Raw genomic sequence first — 18,208 nt, forward strand, 5'->3', positions numbered from 1 at the left:
ATTTTGCCTCTGCCTGAATTTGGACTTAAAGCATGGCTCTAGTTTATATCCTAGAACTAGACTGGTCATTTCATTCTTACTCTCCTATTCTGTTGTCTCTTTCCAAAAATGTACGCCTCCCTCATCAATTTGCTCCTAGAAAGTGCTGTGTGGCTTCAAGTTTCTGTAGTGGACATATTAAATCCACATGCTATGTAAGTTAAAGCAGAGGCAACCATTATTCAGAGAAGGTTAAGTTGTTTGCTACAGTTTTTTTTCCAAATAGTCCCCCCCCCTTTTTTTAATCAACAAACGCACTGCATTTTTAGGGTATTTTAGAGCTAGTGCTAGAGAAGACATTTTGTGATGGAGATTTGTGATGTAGGAAGCTTACTGAGGAGTGTTCTTGGGAACATCTGTGAGTGGGTGAAGAAATTGAACCGAGAAGAGAAAAAAGTTGATATGAGACCAAGCTATAACAAATGTCTGATCCGATTACACAGGGGATGACCTTACAGAATTATTCCCCAATTGAGCAAGAGAGCAAGGTTTGTGTATCTCATTGGATGTGGCTGCTTCATTGGAGACATGCAACTTGCCTTCAGCAGCTGAAGAATAATGCCTTGTTCCTAAGGATCTGGGCAGTGCCTGACACATTTACTACCCAGGATTCTAAAATCTGAATTACTCTCTTGGAAGCAAAGATGATAGGCATGTTTGTCTTCATTTCTCAATTTGTTTATGCTATGATTAAGAACTTAACAGAAGGTATATGCCTACGCAGATCAGAATATGCTTAGGTACCATTTATATTATCATTGCTTCTTGCATTCTGATGCCTCAGAAAGCCCATCTCCCCAAGAAGAAAAGTTATGGTTCTGAAACAAGGTAGCTCCTCATGCCCAGCAATCCACAGTGCTGAGAGAAGCACGATTTTAATATAAAATGATGATCTAGTCAATATTCAGAAAAAGGTTTTCTGGAGAAGAAATAAATACTACACAAATTAAACTTGAAATCTGTGTAATGGAGTAATATCTTGAGTGAATGTGGAAAATTTGAGGGTGACCCAAGTCATTATTTTAGTACATAAGAAAATTTTTAATAAATGTTTAAAATTGACCAAAAAGAAGAAACTAACACCTACTGAGCACTTATTGTTGACTAGACACTATATGAAAGCTAACAAATATGATAACATTCAGTCCTTATGATTGTCCCAAGTGTAAGGAATGATTACTCAAGCCTTTTTATTCATTTATTTTTACCTTAAATGAGGTAAGTTTCTAAATTTACTTCTAGAAATTAGTAAAGCCAGGATTAAAAAATTAAGTTTTTCTGATTCAAAATTTAAAAGCAAATGCTATCCTTCCCAAAAAAGTGTCCACAAACAGAGATGTGTTATAAAAATGAAACATCTTCATTATCTTTAGAATAGCATTTCTGAAAAATTTAACATTGGGCTATAAAGTATATAGTCCTGATTTGTTTTGAGCACCCATATAATGAACAAAACAACAATGTTAGGGTCAAGAGACCTGCTTCATTACTTATCAGTAAGCTCTGGGGAAGAAAATGAACTTCAGTTTTCTCACTTATAAAATCAAGATATTAAAGTAGAATGATAAAGATCAACATTGTCATTTGCTGCATTTGCTATAGCACCTAAATCTTGAATAAGTATTTTGGTAACAGGACTATGTGGTGTCTCAGAATCTATTTGTGGTATCTTGAATGTTGACTGCTCTTGTGACCACAGAATTGATTTCGCATTGTGTAACCCAACATAATTTTACTTCTGTAGCAGAAATCTATTTTGCTGAGGGTCTGCTATTTCCTTTCTTTTTAACTACCAGTAGTACAAAAGAAGACAGAAGTTCAGATGGTGAAGGTAGGGAGACAAAATATAAATTACTGTAGGAATTTAGGATATTATTGGCTTAGCCAGTAAATGATCAAACAAGGATTAATTTTCCCCCCAATACATACTCTAAAATATATTTTCCCATGTGAATTTAAAATTACAATAAACTCATAGTCAGTGTAAATATGTAATGAAAGATGATTACAATCAAAACAAAAATCAAAATTATATCTATAAAATACTTAGCAATAAATTGAATGAGAAATGTGCAGACCATATAACAAGCCTTGAGTAATTGAAAAGTATTATAAAAATGCTTATTTACCCCCAATTAATGACATTTTGGCCATCAAAACTGGTGAAGCATTACTGGCATATAGTTGGTAGAGTTCAGAGATGTTGCTGAACATTCTACAATGCACAGGGCAGTTCTGTTGCAAGAAAACAAATCAGAGAGATCGTGACACTGAGGCTAGTAAACAGGAAGCTGCGTTTATTACTGGAATGCCAGCGTTTGGCCCAGCAGACTCCAGTCACAAAGACTGGGCCTGGTTGCAGTCATGTCTCAGCTTATATAGATTATACATTGGCTTTGGGGGGAAGGGGCTTCTCATGGTGTAAAGTCTTGTACTTTTTGTAACAATAGCACAAGCTTGTGGTTTGGCTGAAGGCACTGAGCACAGCGTTACAGGAAGGGGGTTGTGGTTTTAGCTGCAGGTACTGAGCATGGCGTTTTGCATTAACAAACTGAAACATTTTAATTGTGATATATGTTTTGAAGTATTTTCTAAAAGCCCCCTACCACAGTTCGGTATATAAGTATATACAGTGAACAGGTTGAGAAACCTTTGACTTGATCAAGGCCTTCAACAGCGAAAGTCATTAATATAGAATCTCTTATGGGTTAAATATAATTTAAAAATAAAGTAGCACTTGCTCAGTTTAGATTTTTAGTAAATGTATTGAATTTATTTTTACTTTCCTATAACATTAAAGAGAGATTTGAGATTTTTGCATTTATCAAAAGAAAAGATGAGTTTCAAAGTCTGTGAAACATTGGGTGATGATTAATGGATTGTGGTGCTTAAACCTATGTAGTTATAAATAGTTCTGCAACATTTTGAAGAAATAAGACTATTAGGAGAGAAAGTTTGGCAAATGTGACTGTATTTACAAAAAATTCTTGTAGTTTTTGGCTACATGACACAAGCACTCCTTTGTTTTATACACTGTTGGTGCTGGATGGATTTGCTAAAGTGTTTAGAGTATTTACCCATTTTCCAGTTGCACACAGTAGGAACACAGTAAAGGAACCAATTCATTAAAGCATTTCGGTACAAAAGTTAATTCTTACATTTTACTGGGAAAAGTCAGACTAAAAAAGCAGAGCTAGGATTGTAAATTATTGTGAGTTCAGGTATCCTCCCCTGGTGTAAACTACCATGAATGGGATGTAAAGTTACTGATGTCAAAATATGCCTTGGTAGGAGGTAACAGTTTGTTAAGAGAACATCTGATTTCTAAGATGAAGAGTATTAATATAAATGAAGTTTTCTAATGTTCTCATCTGAAGTGGGCAAATATTCAGTTGGATGTAGACATTTTGATATATTAACCAATTCAATTATTTTATAATCATGTCTCCTTGATAGTATAATTTCAAATATTTTGTGAAAAATCACTATTAAGAGATGTGCTACTCTGTAAAAATGGTTATAAATTATCAGGAATTAATGGAGGTTACCATAAATAAATTTATATTGTGTGGACTGATTTATTTATGGTTTTTCTTGCAAACAAGGAATGTCAAGATTTTTTTTTTTTTGTAATCAGAATCCCCAACAGCATGTGTAGTCAGACTAAAATTTTTGACCTGTATCAAATGCAACCAACTTACATATTGAGATGTAGGTCAAATGTAGTTATTTGAATCTGTCATGTTCAGATCTATTGGGTAAACTGTACAGTAAATTTTAGGAAATCTTGGAGAAAGAAATGCAGAACTTTCTAAGATTAAAAAGAAATTATTGCTGACACTGACTTAAAGATTGTTTACTTTCATATGTTTGCTGGATGAGAGTAAACTAAAATTATAAAATGCATTTCACCCCCAGTATTACATTTATTAGGAAAGCAAGTAAGATATTGTTTTTTTTATCTCTAATTACATGCAATGCCATCTTTATATCTTTCTCTTTTGATTTCCTAAGTTGGAAGCTCCTGAAAACAGATATTTTTCTTTAACATGATATGATATTGACTTAAATACCATGCTATCTGAACATATCAATCATGTCACTGAAAGAAAATGGCTATCAAGAAGTTTGGTGCTTAAGTATCCGATGTTAAAGTATTTTTAATGTTGAGTTGAGTTGAATTGATAAGTGACCCCTAGCTCAAATGCTTCTCATAACCATAAAAAGCAGTTTTAAAAATTTATAATACCTCACAAAACACTGGTTTTGATTTACTTCTCCTTTAAAGAGCTCTCTGAGAATATTTGCATTGTCAGCAGCTTAAATTGACCACAGAAATGATAACTAAATAATTTTAAAAATTGTAAAATGATTTAGGCATTTAAGATGTGTATAAGGTAATTAAAACCAAACTTTAAGAGGGCTAAGGCCACACTGTAGTTGGTTATTTTACAGCTGGGGTCACTGCCTAAGTTGTACAAAGGCATATGTTCAATTTACAGTTATAATGAAGAACATAGGATGTTTTGATTCTTCATTTGCCATGCTCATCTCTAGAGGATGCAATAGCCAATATTAAAAAATGAACATGGGCTCTTTTGTGAAGGATAATAAAAATGTGTAAGATAATACATGCCACATGCATGTATGGTTGGCATATGGCATTTCTCTGAGTATGGAATTGTTGCCCCTAGTTGCTATCATGGAGCAGGCTCATGAAAATGTTCATTATTAGCCTTTATGAATAAAACTAATTCCTTTGATCTCATTAGTTTTATCATGATTATTCCATTTCAACTAATAATGGTGTTTATAAAGGTGTTTCCCATAGATTATTCACTTGCAAGGGCATTTTGTGTTTTATTTTTTTCTAATATGTGAAAGGAAAGAAAAATTTAGGTTATAAAGTTTTCTTTTGTCACATCTTGAATGTAGCAAAAGACATAAAGCAGATTTTTTCCTTTTTTCTTTTACAAAATGAATGGCATCAGAGTTTTAGACTTTTTCTATATATTGATATACTTGAAAATACTAGTACATACTCTTAGGGTAAAGTTAAATATTTGTAACAACATGTTACAGTTCAGGTTGATATATAGTAGGAAGATAATCTTTTTATTCAGTGAATACTTGCATTTTATCCCAATTATCATTCTATCAAGTCTGCAGAACCACAGTGAGCTTAGCTATATTCGGGCTCCACTTTTGGCTTAAAACAAAGCAAAACAAAAAACTTTCCACCTTAAAGAATGCATGAAAAAGAAAGATTTTGAAACTTCTCTGATTTGAATAAATAAGTAAGCAAAAATGGAAGTTGGTGAAAAATACAGGAATAAGAAATATGTTTACATCAGCAATCTCATTTAAATTCATGTAGCTGACAATCATTTTGTTTTTGCACCTGCTCAGCACTGCTCTCTTCTTGGTGTGCTATTCTTCACTTGTTCCAGTCACGTGGGCTGCCAAACTATGCACCCTGTCTCTATGGTCATGTGATTGAAAATTGGCCAATCACAATGTCCCAATCCCTTACTATTCTAATTGATCTAGAGGTTGATATATTATCCAAACTTGACCAATAAGAATCATACCAAGGATGTTTCTATTTTTGGATCTTGAGAAAAAGAAGTTTCGGGCTTGAGAGTTGGAAAGAAGTAAACTGGAAGCAAGCAACAGCCAACCAAATAACGCCAATCAAGGATACATGGAAATAAATGTCTGTGAGGAAGATTTTGATTGCTTCATTTTCTAGTTCCGATAGAATTCAGAGTTTCTTTTTTTCCTAGCATCTTCCCAAGATATGCTTTTTGTTGTTGTTTTAGTGTAGTTTAGGTTGCAAACATCCTTCCTAATTAAGTAGACAAGAACTCTTAATCAACATAGTATTTGCATGTATATGTGCTACTTCTAACGTACTAGGTATTGTCTCTTAAATATTTCAGGCTTCCTACATACATCTTTATTTAGACAAAGTTTGGATCAGCTAAACTCTTCACTGACATGAAAAAGGTAAATTTTAGTTCATTGAATAATCATAAACCCTTAATTAACAACATCCAAATTATTAGAACTTGGCAGCATTAATGCTGATCCATTTAAGTTATGTTCATAAACTTGCTTGGGCGCTGGAACCAACTTGCACTATGTACTTTTTCTCTCTCTACTTTTTATATCAAATTCATTGGCCTACTCTGTCCCCTTGAAATCAGATTGTGCAACCTCTTGACTTTCGTCCAAAAGTCTTCCATTGTTATCTGAGCCATCCTTGTTTCCAATTCATTGTTCTTTATTCACTGCATAAACTAGGTAGACCTGAATACATAGGAAAGATTGGAAAGCATTTGGTTGTTATTAGAGTAAGGATAGCTGACTCACACATGTGAAACATTAAAGAAACCTTACAAATGTTTGAGTAATTTTTTTTCTGCTGTTGTTGTTTGGGACTGTGGGGCATTTAACCACATCCTGCCATGCACACAACACTTGAGTTTCTTTCTTTATTATCAGGTAGAGATCCAGGCTAATAAAACAAACAAGGACAAAAATTTTATTTTATTTTCCCAGCATTTATTGTTTTTATTTAAATGTCACATACTATACACTGTTCAGTCTTTTGGGAGGTAGGAGGAGGGAGTGATTCTATATCTTTATGAGGAGTCTTCTCAGAATCAGCACTCATACGGACACAAATTTGTGACTGATGCACCTTAACTTTGTGGGCCAGAGCCCATTGTTCCCACAGAGGCAGAGCTCCCAAAAATCTCAATCTTAAAAAATCTACAACATTCAGGGCTGGAAATGCTTTTACTTCAGTAGTTGCAAAGAGAGTCAGAATTCTGTTTTAATATAGAAAAAAAGATGCCATTTTAAAATGCAAGAGAATGTCATTAGCCCTCACCAAACTGTTTCTGTTTTACTTTCTGTTGGGCCATGAAGGGGGTGGGGGTGGGGGAGAGATGTTTTCTATTTTTGGCCTTTGCAAGCTTTGATACATTTTGCTAGAAGCTGTTTTAGTGTCTTGAGTACTATAATGATGACTGTTTACACATGGTCTCTTTGGTAATCTAAATGGCTATGTGAAATAAGAACCCAGTTTGTGCCCTATTTGCTGTTACTGTGGTCATCTAATACTATATTTGTCTCACTAAACATTTAATTTGGTTTGTGGGTGGTCCATGTTCATGTGTCAGGTGCAATTATTATTTTAAAATAAAAGAAAAAAGATATCTGGTTCTGATAGGAGTGCATTTCATTATAAATCTCAGACTCGGTTACCAATTAAATTTTAACATCCAGATTCCAACCACAAAAATTAAACATTTTTAGAATCCCATTTGTCAAAAAGCAAGTTGGAAACAAAGTACCATGAAATGCAATTTAAACCATAAACCAAAACACAATTCCTCAAATGCATTTCTTTTAAAATACCAACTTTTTTGAAGAACGAGAAAACTTGAAATTTATGGGATTGCTTTATGGGAAAATTTCTTAATAAAGCTAATTTTTAAATAACACATTAACTGGGAGTGCTAGTTAAGCATTGACACAAATAAGTTACACGTGAATCAAAATACCAGTCTTTCTAGAGGTTAAACTTTAGTAAGAAGACACATTTAGTGAGTCTTTTCCTTGTACCAAAATACTGTGTCCAAACAATAAAAATAAACAGACTCTTTCAAAACAAGAAATATGAAGATAAAACTGCAGCATCAATATATCCTTATAGTTATCACATAAAGTATTTAGAACAAATAATATTTTTCTACATTTTTTAATTGCTACAGACACTGCAAATAAGGCTTATGTATTTATTTAGTGGAATACAATGTGGTGCTGATTGGTAAACTCTTATGTACTGTTTTCTATACCTGCTCTAACAAAATAAATTTTGATATGGTTACATTATGGAACCTTCTAAAGCTCTTTAAATTTACAGAAAATAAGTTTTATTTCATTTTGTAAAGATTAGGTCAAACAGCTCGAACAGGTTTTAGTATATGGTTACGCTTATACCAGGATATATTTGCTCAGTTTAAGCCCCTGGGAGAGTTACACTTCATACCAAATTCCTTGATAGTTCCTTTGGGAAGGATGCATTAAGTGGGACTTACAAAGGATTCTTACAGATGCAGACAGCCTCTTATCATTTACCACTGTGACATATGGCAAGAAATAGCCAGTAAATAATGAGGCTAGACTACTCAAATGTTTTCAAAAATTAACTTTCCTTCTTTTAGTGTATTCTTGGAGACACATTAATATATTGAAAGAGAAGAATTTAGCCTTCTGGTCTACTTCTTGGGAAAGGAAGCCTCAGGAATAATATATGTGTTTAAAAGATGGCAGACATCTCTCACTCAAGCCATGGCACAGCAATACCATATTTATTGTTGATGGTTCTTATTGCAGAAGTGCAAATTAAGTCAACTGACAGCACATGGGACACTCATACTGCTTCCCTAGTCTCATCTCCTATTTTTGAAGTGTTTGCCAAGATTTAAAAACATTTTGTCATGAACATGCATGTGGTATGCTGAAGAAAAAGAAATCGAAAACCAGAGGGCAGCTGCTGAGGATACTCTTTAACACCCCAAAAGATATTTAACATCCTATTAAATAAATAACTTAGAAAGAAATAGAAAGGGATGAAGACAGAATGCACAAGCATACCATACTATTTGTATTGTTAGAACAGTTTCACACTAACGTGATTCTATTTTAATCCTAACCAATTCTTCCATGATGCCACACCCAAAACTCCTTTGGTTGTGCATATGATATGACCCAAGTGCTTTCCAGTAAATGCTTGCGTGTATTACTGCTCATTGAATCATTAGGCTTGAATGAGCAATGAAAGTCTTTGATATGAGTTCGTATTCCATAAATAACTTTCCCGAAGATCATTCAACAGATTGTTCCATGTCCTTTAAGTTCTATCTCAGAGGTTCAAAACAAAAACAAAAATTTAACAACAACAAAAAAACCCAGCCACGATGTTGTTTGCTTGGGAATAACTTCCATCCTGTTTGATCTGCCTATATCTTGATTATAAGGCATGACACAGAACTAATTAAAAGATCATCATATGTCAGCAGTGAGTACAAAAACCTTCAAAGGCTTGCTTTCTTTTAAGCAAGCAGACATCTGCAATGTGTCTTTGCCTTTTGAACTACTGTCTTCATGGAGAATACCAACTATTCCCGGCAAAAGAGCCTTTGGTTCTACTGCATCCACAAACATTGCCTTCCTCTATGAATGTACCACCATTGGAAGAAAGTGAGCTGAGGTGTTTTTCCTTCGCGTCTTCTGTCCTCTCCTTGGTGCTCCTTTTCCATTCAATGCCACATACATTTGTCTCCCATTGTGCTGCCAGTTGAAGGATGCATAGGTATTGTATCCGTTTTCCTCTATCCTTTCCTTCAGCTTACAGTCATTGTTAAATTCTTTCTATAAAGGAAAAACAGAATATTTCATTGCTATGGTGATGGCACTTGATTCCATTTGATACAAACCACATGGAGAACTCCAATTCAAGGGTTTTGTTTATAGTTGCATTTGTACCCAAGTTGTGCACTTAATACACAATGTTAACAACATTATGTAACAACAGAAGAGTAAAATTCAGAACCACAAAACAGATTCCATGTTTGGAAGCAGATGATACATATTAATTGATGGTCATAGCCACATATGGGGACCCTTTCAAAAAACTGGTGTTCTTTGAATATGACATGGTTTAAGTGCCTAGAATGATTGTCAGGAGGTAGAGATCTTGCTAACATTTCTAGTAGACCAATGATTTTTCTAAAATGTTATAATCCTTCTTTCATAGTGATGACCAGGGGTCCCACAGAAAAAAATAGAATGGCAGGAATCATGGGTTTATCAAATTTTCAAACTTTACCTGTCAATCCACAATAAATACACATACACATATTGATAAGGAAGCAGATCTTATAGCACAAACCACAATAGTTCTATGTGATTAAAAAGGGAAAATGACTTTCTCTCTTCCAAATACCAAATTTTTCAATTAAACTGACTAATTTTCCATAACTTGGAATTTTGACAAATTTTGCTCTGAACTCTATGAATGACTGAAAACTAAGACAAGAAATGCCTTGTTTTGTGAACTAGCATGTCAAAGAAATTATGAGCATGGTGACTAGCAATGCCTATATTGTATAAACCTGAAAACTTTGATCCTGGAAAATTCCACTCAGTAGCCATAGATCTTTGACTTTGTTTCATTAGCCAAATGGTTTTAAAGAATTCTGTTGAAGCAAGGATTCACCCTCATTCATTCCACAAATCCAGGATTCTACTCTGCAGTTAATTACAAAGAGGAGGTATATCAATGATTTCAAGACTGACTTCGGAAATGTTCCTCTTCTCTTGCACCCAAACTAATGTAGTTAAGAAGTTAAAGAATTAAGACACTGCCATCTAGTTCCACCTTCTTTATCCAAGGGAAGGGTACGTGGACGTATTTCGGTTGAGACCTCTACTGGGCAGTTTATCTCACCTTGGGACTTTTTGAAATTTACTAAATTCTGGATTCCTGAATGTGTATATAGTAGAATATCCAGATCTCTGAGAGTATTAATCATAATTTTGAACATTATCAGATCCATGACAAGCAGGTGTAGTTCATATTAATGTTACCAATTTAAGCTTATTTCCCTGAAAGTTTGTTAGTCTGAAATGCTTTTCTTCTATAAAGTAATACTTAAATGTAACATTCAACTGATGACTTAATTAGTTGAAAGTAAGAAGAAAGGGCAAATTGTTTTAACAGGAATCTAAAATTATTTTAATAAATAGTTGAATAAAACAAAAATACTTCTGCATTAGAAAGGAATTGAAATCCTTAATATGAGTTTATTTTATTTTCTCCTTATTTGTCTTAGCCTGTCTAAAACTATATAGTTTTCAAGCAGAGATAATTTTATAATATGAATAACTATGTTCAATTCATTAAGAGGAGTAAAGTTTACAGATTAAAGGGGGATTGATATTTCAGTTGATGTCATATTTGAGATGAAGTTGTGAATAGAAAAGTGAGAGTGAATGTCTACTTATTTTTTCTCTCCAAAATTAATTTATAAAGTTATGTTTGTTAAAGTGAAGTACACCTGTGTTAACCTCTTTATCGCGAGCATTTAAGATTTGGGCCATATCACAAATATCTCAGACTCTGTTGTAGGGACCTAGGAATCTATGTTGTTTAGAGGATCTAGGCAAATCATAAATACTAATGTTCTAGTGGTTTTTCATTTGCTTGCTTGTATTGTTCATTTTAATCCAGGCTAGAGAAATGTCTCAAAAGCAGTGTTTTGGTAGGTTAGGAAAAGTTTGGATTTTTTTCCAGCTACCTGGGAAATTTCTTTGGTTCTTAAATCATGATCTGTGAAGGGCTGTTCTATTTAATTCAGTTTTATAATTTCCTTACTTAATTTTGTCAGTCAGGAGAAAACCCAGAATACAGTAGATGCATTGTTCATAATATTAACTATAAAAAGTAAGAAAGATACAGTTTCCAAAAAGAAGTAGAGAAAAGTATTCAAGAGAGAAAAGAGAGAACAGCTATAGAGATGGTTTAATCAATCAGTCTGCCCAACTGAGATTTTTTAAAAGACTTATGGAATCAATGAAAATTATATTAAAAAATGAAGATAGTAGCTGGGCTCGGTGGCTCAGCCTGTAATCCCAGCACTCAGGGAGGCCAAGGCAAGTGGATTGCCTGAGCCCGTGGGTTCGAGATCCACCCGGGCAACTTGGCAAGACCTTGTCTCTACACTAAATACAAAAAAATTAGCTGGGTGTGGTAGCACATGCCTGTAGTTCCGGCTACTTGGAAGTCTGAGGCAGAAGGATCACCGGTGCCCAGCAGGCTGAGGCTGCAGTGGCCGAGAACATGCCACTGCACTCCAGTCTGGGCAACAGAGTGAGACTCCAACTCAAAAAATAAAAAATAAAATAAAATAAGAAGATAGGCATTATAAGAATTGACATCTGGTATATAGAACTATATTAGGTATGTACTAATGAATTTTGATAATATACCCTTCAGATGCAAAATTGTTAGTTCCATTCCACTCTGAGCAGGACATTCAATTTGAATAGATTTTTCATTTAATTTGAACAAGCCATAATTTTTCACTATTCCTGTAGCAATGCAAAATTGCAACAACAGAACACTATGGTTAGATAATGGGTTTTTCTCTGAGACAGGCTGTAAATGGAAAGCTACTCTAAAAGGCTGAGCTATCGGGAGAGGTAGTTTGGTTTGTGTGGTTGTATAACTCTGTGCTTTATATGGTTCTAAGTGCTGAGTATATACTGCCCTCTCAAAGGTCACAATCTATTGGAAGAAGACAGTCAACAAATACATTATATGAGAGAAATCTCAGATAAGTGCCACTGCTGATATTTAAAACAGGCGATATGGCCAGGAATGGTGGCTCATGTCTGTAATCTCAGTGCTTTGGGAGGCTGATGTGGCAGGATTGCTAGAGGCCAGGAGTTCGAGGTTATAGTGAGCTATGAGATCATAGCTCACAAAATGGCTACTGCACTCCAGCCTGGACAACAGAATGAGACTCTGTCTCATTCAAAAAAAAAAAAAAAAAGATGCGATAGAAACCAATTGCGCACCTACTTTAGATAAACAGACTAAATAAAATAATTCATAGAGTTTAGAGTTTGAAAAAGCATAAGCACAACAAATAAGCTGTGTCAGGTGGAAGTAGAGAAATGGGAGGAAAAGTATAAATGTTTTTATGTCATAGTTCATTTTAGGATTATCCATTTCTCCTTGACGCTGTATCCTTATGCATAAACAAAATAAGTTGAACTTCATTTTTGAACCTATAAAAATTACACAAGATCTTAGAAAAAAATAAAATTATTTAATAGATCTGTGTAGCAGGTTTTATTTCTGGCCATAGATATTGTTATATATCCTTCAACAAAATGCAACTAAAATTTGTTAAGTTCAAGTTTATAGCTGGCATTGAAGCTAGAGTGGAATTAGAGAGAAGAGCCTTAAATTCAGTTAACATTTACTTGATCTAGCTCTGGAAGTGACACAACAAAATGTATCCATATCCATAAACTGATCCACTCCTGTCATCATTCAAGTGGTAATTAAAAGATTGAAACTGAGGTCCCAACTTTACTATAGGGCTGCTATACTATTCCTGGCTTTTTCTGACATTTAACAATTAATTGTTCTATAGTTATTTCAAATTTATTAAAAATTATTTGACATCAAGGCCATTTTCTATACTTCTTTCTTACACATTTTGATATGTCAAACAGTATCTGCCATATGAGGGGAGAAACCAAAAAAACTTGTATTTGTTTTTTGGAGGCTAGGCCCTTTGTAGTACAGGCTTCCCCCACTAGGTAAATGGTCTAGGAATCATCAGCACCAGTGTTACCAGCTAGTGTTGTTCTTAGAGTCTGTGTTTGGCTTCAGTGAAGTCTTTTTTTTTTTTTTTTTTTTTGATACTTTCAATGAGTACTTTCAATACTTTCATGATGGGTGATTTACGAGCGCACTTGCCCACAGTTTTTGACCAAAATGGCATGATCTCTGTGCCTCCACCTTCTCTATTCACCAAATCTCGCCTGAGTGACTTTTTTTTTTTTTATGGCCAATGTGGAAGAGTTGAAACAAAAAATGGCAGAAGCACTAAAAGGCTTCAAAATTGACAAGTTCAAAAACTGTTTTGAAGAGTTGAAAAAGTGTCTCCATAGGTGTATTGCATCAAACGGAGAGTACTTTAAAAGTATCTGAAGTTTAAACATGTAAGAAAAATACACAATTTTTGATAAACAAATCCCATTTTTGGGAGTCCCCCCTCCTATAGTAGATATTGATATATTTGATTGATGTATTTATTCTAAGGATCTGAACAGAATTGTACTGTTTACAATTTAATTACAATTACAACTCTAAATTAATTATTTGTCATTTTAAGTAAGATCGTAGGCTTAGAAAATTAGTCTAAATGAGTTATCCAAGATTGTAGAAGTGATATTCAAAATACTTGACATGTGGTATGGAATATAATTATGGATGTGCCTAAAGCACTGGCTGAATACCTGTGCCACACGAACTCTATCGTAAGGAATAGTAGTTCCAGATTTATATTATGATGTTGAGGCATAATTTGAATTAGTGTTTATTGTCTAGATAGATACAATTCTGGAGCTGACTGGAAAACATGCAAAATGTTGAATTTCTTGATTTATTTCCCCATTTCAGATTTTAACAAAATACAAAACATCTGAGCCCCTGTTTTATCTTCAGCTGTAACATACACATAGTACATAGTACATGATTTTCTACTCAGTTCAAGATTTTTGTTTTTAATGATTCTACTCCAACTTGTCTGCAGCTCCCGTGCCAATCTGACCAGATGCTTCCGTGAGAGCCTGACTGGTTAGCAGTTCAGAACATTCACAGACAAATGCCAGCAACAGCCTGTGTGGTATACTAATGGGTGAACAACAGGAAAGATTATAGAGTTGGAAGAACTGCTTTGCCAGGCCTTGAAATGCTGGTAACCAGCCCACTGTGACTCTGTTTACTAGCAATAGAACGATAACAAAGCTGTTCAATGTCTGGAGGAAACATTCCAAAAACTGTGGTAATGATTTCCTGCCGTGGATTTGAAAACAAAAGCAGAATACTTACTGAGCCATAGAGTTTCCCCTTCTTGTTCATGGCTAAGTAATAGTTGCTGTTAATGGCTTTGACAGCAACAACTCCAATTTCCACTGATGTTATCTCCAGGATACCTAAAACATACAATTTTAAAGGGCTAAATGTAAAGACTCATATAAATTCAGTTTTAAAAACATACAAGCAAAATAAACTACTATGTTTATTTTTTAATGGTTCTAAAAGCAAAAGGCTAAAAAAATGGGGAGAAAAAAAATCTTACACTGTGTCTAAAAACCTGGCAAGTATTTCCAGCAAATATATGGAAACAAGTAGTAAGGCTTTATAAGAATTTCCCTTTGTTCTATTCTGAATGTATATAGGAAAATATTGTTTTAATTAAAATGCTTTTTTTCAACTCCATAAGTACTGAAAAAACTCTACTCATCTTAGCCTAAACTTTACAATAACTTATCAGAGCCTATATCTGTACTATGGTATTAAATTAAGTCTCTAGCATATGTCAATAATATGTCCAATTACCTCAATCTGTAAAAACAGTGGTAAACTATTTCTTCTTTGTAGGACACAGATAAACTAAATCTCTTGGCTACACTGAACTGATAAATTCATTTTTGGCAAATGTGCTGAATTTCTGAGATACAGGGAAATGAATCCCAACATCTACATTGCCTTTAAAATAGAGTCACTACTTGGGTGGGGAGAGAGAGGAGAATCCATGAACATTTTTTAAAGTTTTTTTTTTTCCCCCGGAAAGAATGCAAAACTAGGAGAACTAGTAGTGGATAGACAAGAGACCTTTTCCCTCCAACATGGAAGTTTCAATTGGTGTATCTAAAGATAATTTTCTCTGAAAAGATTATAGGCAGTGTAGGAAGGCATTTGATATTCTACTCAAAGTGCCTAATGATTTTAGGTTAAGGAAAACCTCAAAAAGTAAAACTACTTATAACTCTAAGGAAAGCTTGCTCAGGGTAGAGAAGAAGCGTTGTGATTAGCATGTAGCCTCTGGGTCCAGAATATCTGTGTTTGACTCCTGGCTCTGCATTTATTAGTGAATGATCACAGGAGAAGCCACCATACTGTCTCAGGTTCCAATTTCGTTTGTAAAATGGACAACATAATAGTACTTTCCTCATACTCTTATTGTGACTATTAAGTGAGATAGTCATATAAAACAATTAAAATTTTCTTGGAGCTTAATATCGCCTTAATTATTATTAGGGGTAAGTTGTCCTCCAACAAGTCCAGATTTTGGAACCTCTTTAAGGGGAGATTTAAATCCTCAACAGAACATACACATTTTCATTGGCTTAGCCCATAATATCTGAAAGTTGACCATAAGTTATAATTTACCATGCATTACCTATCATGAGAAACACCTTTTTAAATGAAGTCTACAAATTCTATGTTTATACTATTCCCATAGGGAAGAATAGTGACTTATTCACAAGACATGAATACCTTCTTTCCTCCTCTTTCTTCACCAGTTAGCCTCACAGAGGTTAATACAAATGCTTCAGTTCCCCTGTTGCAAAGTTGATATGACCAAGCCCTGCTTTGCAAAGATAGGATGTAAGAAAAGGAAGTAGGCTTTTCATTGCTGATCTGACAGGAGGCAGAGCTCAGGTGGTAATGGGAGCAATGGAGAGTGGCTGTGAATACAGATGAAGCACTGCTCTCTAGCTGGTTCCTCACCGACTGCTTATGACCCAGTTCCTAACAGGCCATTGTACAGGTCAGTAGCCCTGGGGATTGGGGAACCCTGATGTAAGACAAACATATTAACCTCTCTAGACTAACTTTCTCATGAATTATTGTCCAATTGGTCTATTATATTCTAACATAGAAAGACTTAGGGAGCTCCTTGGGGTTTTTATCATATTTACACTATACCTCAGGAACGATGTGGCCATACCATAATGTTAGTCTAAATGACTTCAAATGTGGTCTTTGGTTCAGAATCACTGTATATCTTCTTCTTGGTTGTGTATCTTTCTCAAAGAACCATAGTAATCACAGTGGTGTTTTTTTAAAAAAGAGAATAGTGCATAGGTCATAATTTGTGTTCAATATATATTCATTGAATGAAAACAATGAATCAATGACTGGTTGAGAAAAGGAAAACTGGATATTCATTAAACATAGACTTTTCTTTTGACAGCAGAGTCATATTTGTAAAACCTTAAGATGAATTAAAAATTCCATATCCAAAGACAGTAAAAATGAAAGTAAAGAGAAATATCAAAATTTTGTATATTCAAAGGGAAAGTCAGTGAATTACAAAATATAAGTATTTGATATCAGTTACAGATAAATTATTATAAGTCTGAAAGTCCTTTAAATTTTCTAAATAATATATGTATGACCCTGCAGCTATTCATTATTACAATTGTGAGAAAAGGAGTCTGAACATGAATCAGAAAGCCTTTTTAGGATGTGAGATCCCTGGTCCAGGTAACAATTATTTTTGGTTGAGAAAAACACCATTTGGGGTAAACTGAATTGAAAGATAACATATAGCATAAAAATCTGGAACTGATACAGAATGACTCTCATGTGTCATATACTTTTGGATCTCATTCATACCGCCATTAATCTTTTCAAAACATACCAGAGATAAGCATCATTTTCTATAAATGTTGAAAGTGAGTCTTGAAAAAATTAAGTAAAGTGGTGAACAAATACCCACTTGGATATAGTAGATTTGGTATTTGGATCCAAAGCCCATTTTCTTTCTACTGCATCAGGCTTCACCAAATAAAGCTGACAATAGCAAAATAACCAAGGCAATGATAAACATATTTTTAAATACTTTTTTCAATATTCTAGCAAACACTTGATCGTTAGATTTCAAAAGCATTTTAGAGAAGCATACCATTTATTCGACACAAAGAGATGAACTTCCAGATACATCTGTATGACTAAAGTTTTCCAGCACCCAAACTTTATTTATTTTTTAAATGACACCTAAATCTTTAAGTTCACTGATCTCTTGCTTTTATATATGAAGATTACTAATATTTTCCTTAATGACTTAGCATCAATGGCATTAGGTTTGATGACTTTCTCTCCTGTGAAAGAAGGTTCTCAGGAGCTGATATATTAATAAGTAAATCTGCTAGAATTGAGTCAAAAATATAAGCAAGGTTTGGTCATCACCAAATCTTTTCTGAGTACAGGACATGAGCTGTTGTGTAGAAACCCTAGTATCTCTTTTTCATAGGTTCTTGGTTATATTCCAAAGAGTAGACAACTACACCAATGTGATGTTGCAATTCTGGGGGAAACACAAAAAATATCTAGTTTTATGTCTATGACAAAACAAATGTCATGATTTTTCCAATGTTTTAAACGTTATAATAACCAGATAGTTTGCAAATAATCCACTTGTGTATAATTTTGCTTCATAAAAATTGGTGTTAAGACAATTATAAAGCAATTATTATTTCAGCTGGTAATCTATTACACCCT

General features: G+C 34.1%; 1 protein-coding gene across 2 annotated transcripts in view; it reads right to left on the bottom strand.

The window, feature by feature from the left end:
- Nucleotides 1-6,584: 6,584 nt before the first annotated feature.
- The window catches only part of FGF10 (fibroblast growth factor 10), an 81,058-nt gene continuing 69,434 nt past the window's right edge, over nt 6,585-18,208 (bottom strand). For both annotated transcript variants that reach the window (XM_021716260.1, XM_008065526.2), the window contains 2 exons: nt 14,747-14,850; nt 6,585-9,486 (listed from right to left, as the gene is read on the bottom strand). In XM_021716260.1, coding sequence (XP_021571935.1) covers nt 9,289-9,486; nt 14,747-14,850 — 302 coding nt within the window. In that variant the 3' untranslated portion in view covers nt 6,585-9,288. The remainder of the gene's footprint in view (nt 9,487-14,746; nt 14,851-18,208) is intronic.

Source organism: Carlito syrichta, unplaced genomic scaffold (assembly GCF_000164805.1).
Source record: "Carlito syrichta isolate Samal-C Ts95f unplaced genomic scaffold, Tarsius_syrichta-2.0.1 Scaffold308642, whole genome shotgun sequence".
NCBI lineage: Eukaryota > Metazoa > Chordata > Mammalia > Primates > Tarsiidae > Carlito > Carlito syrichta.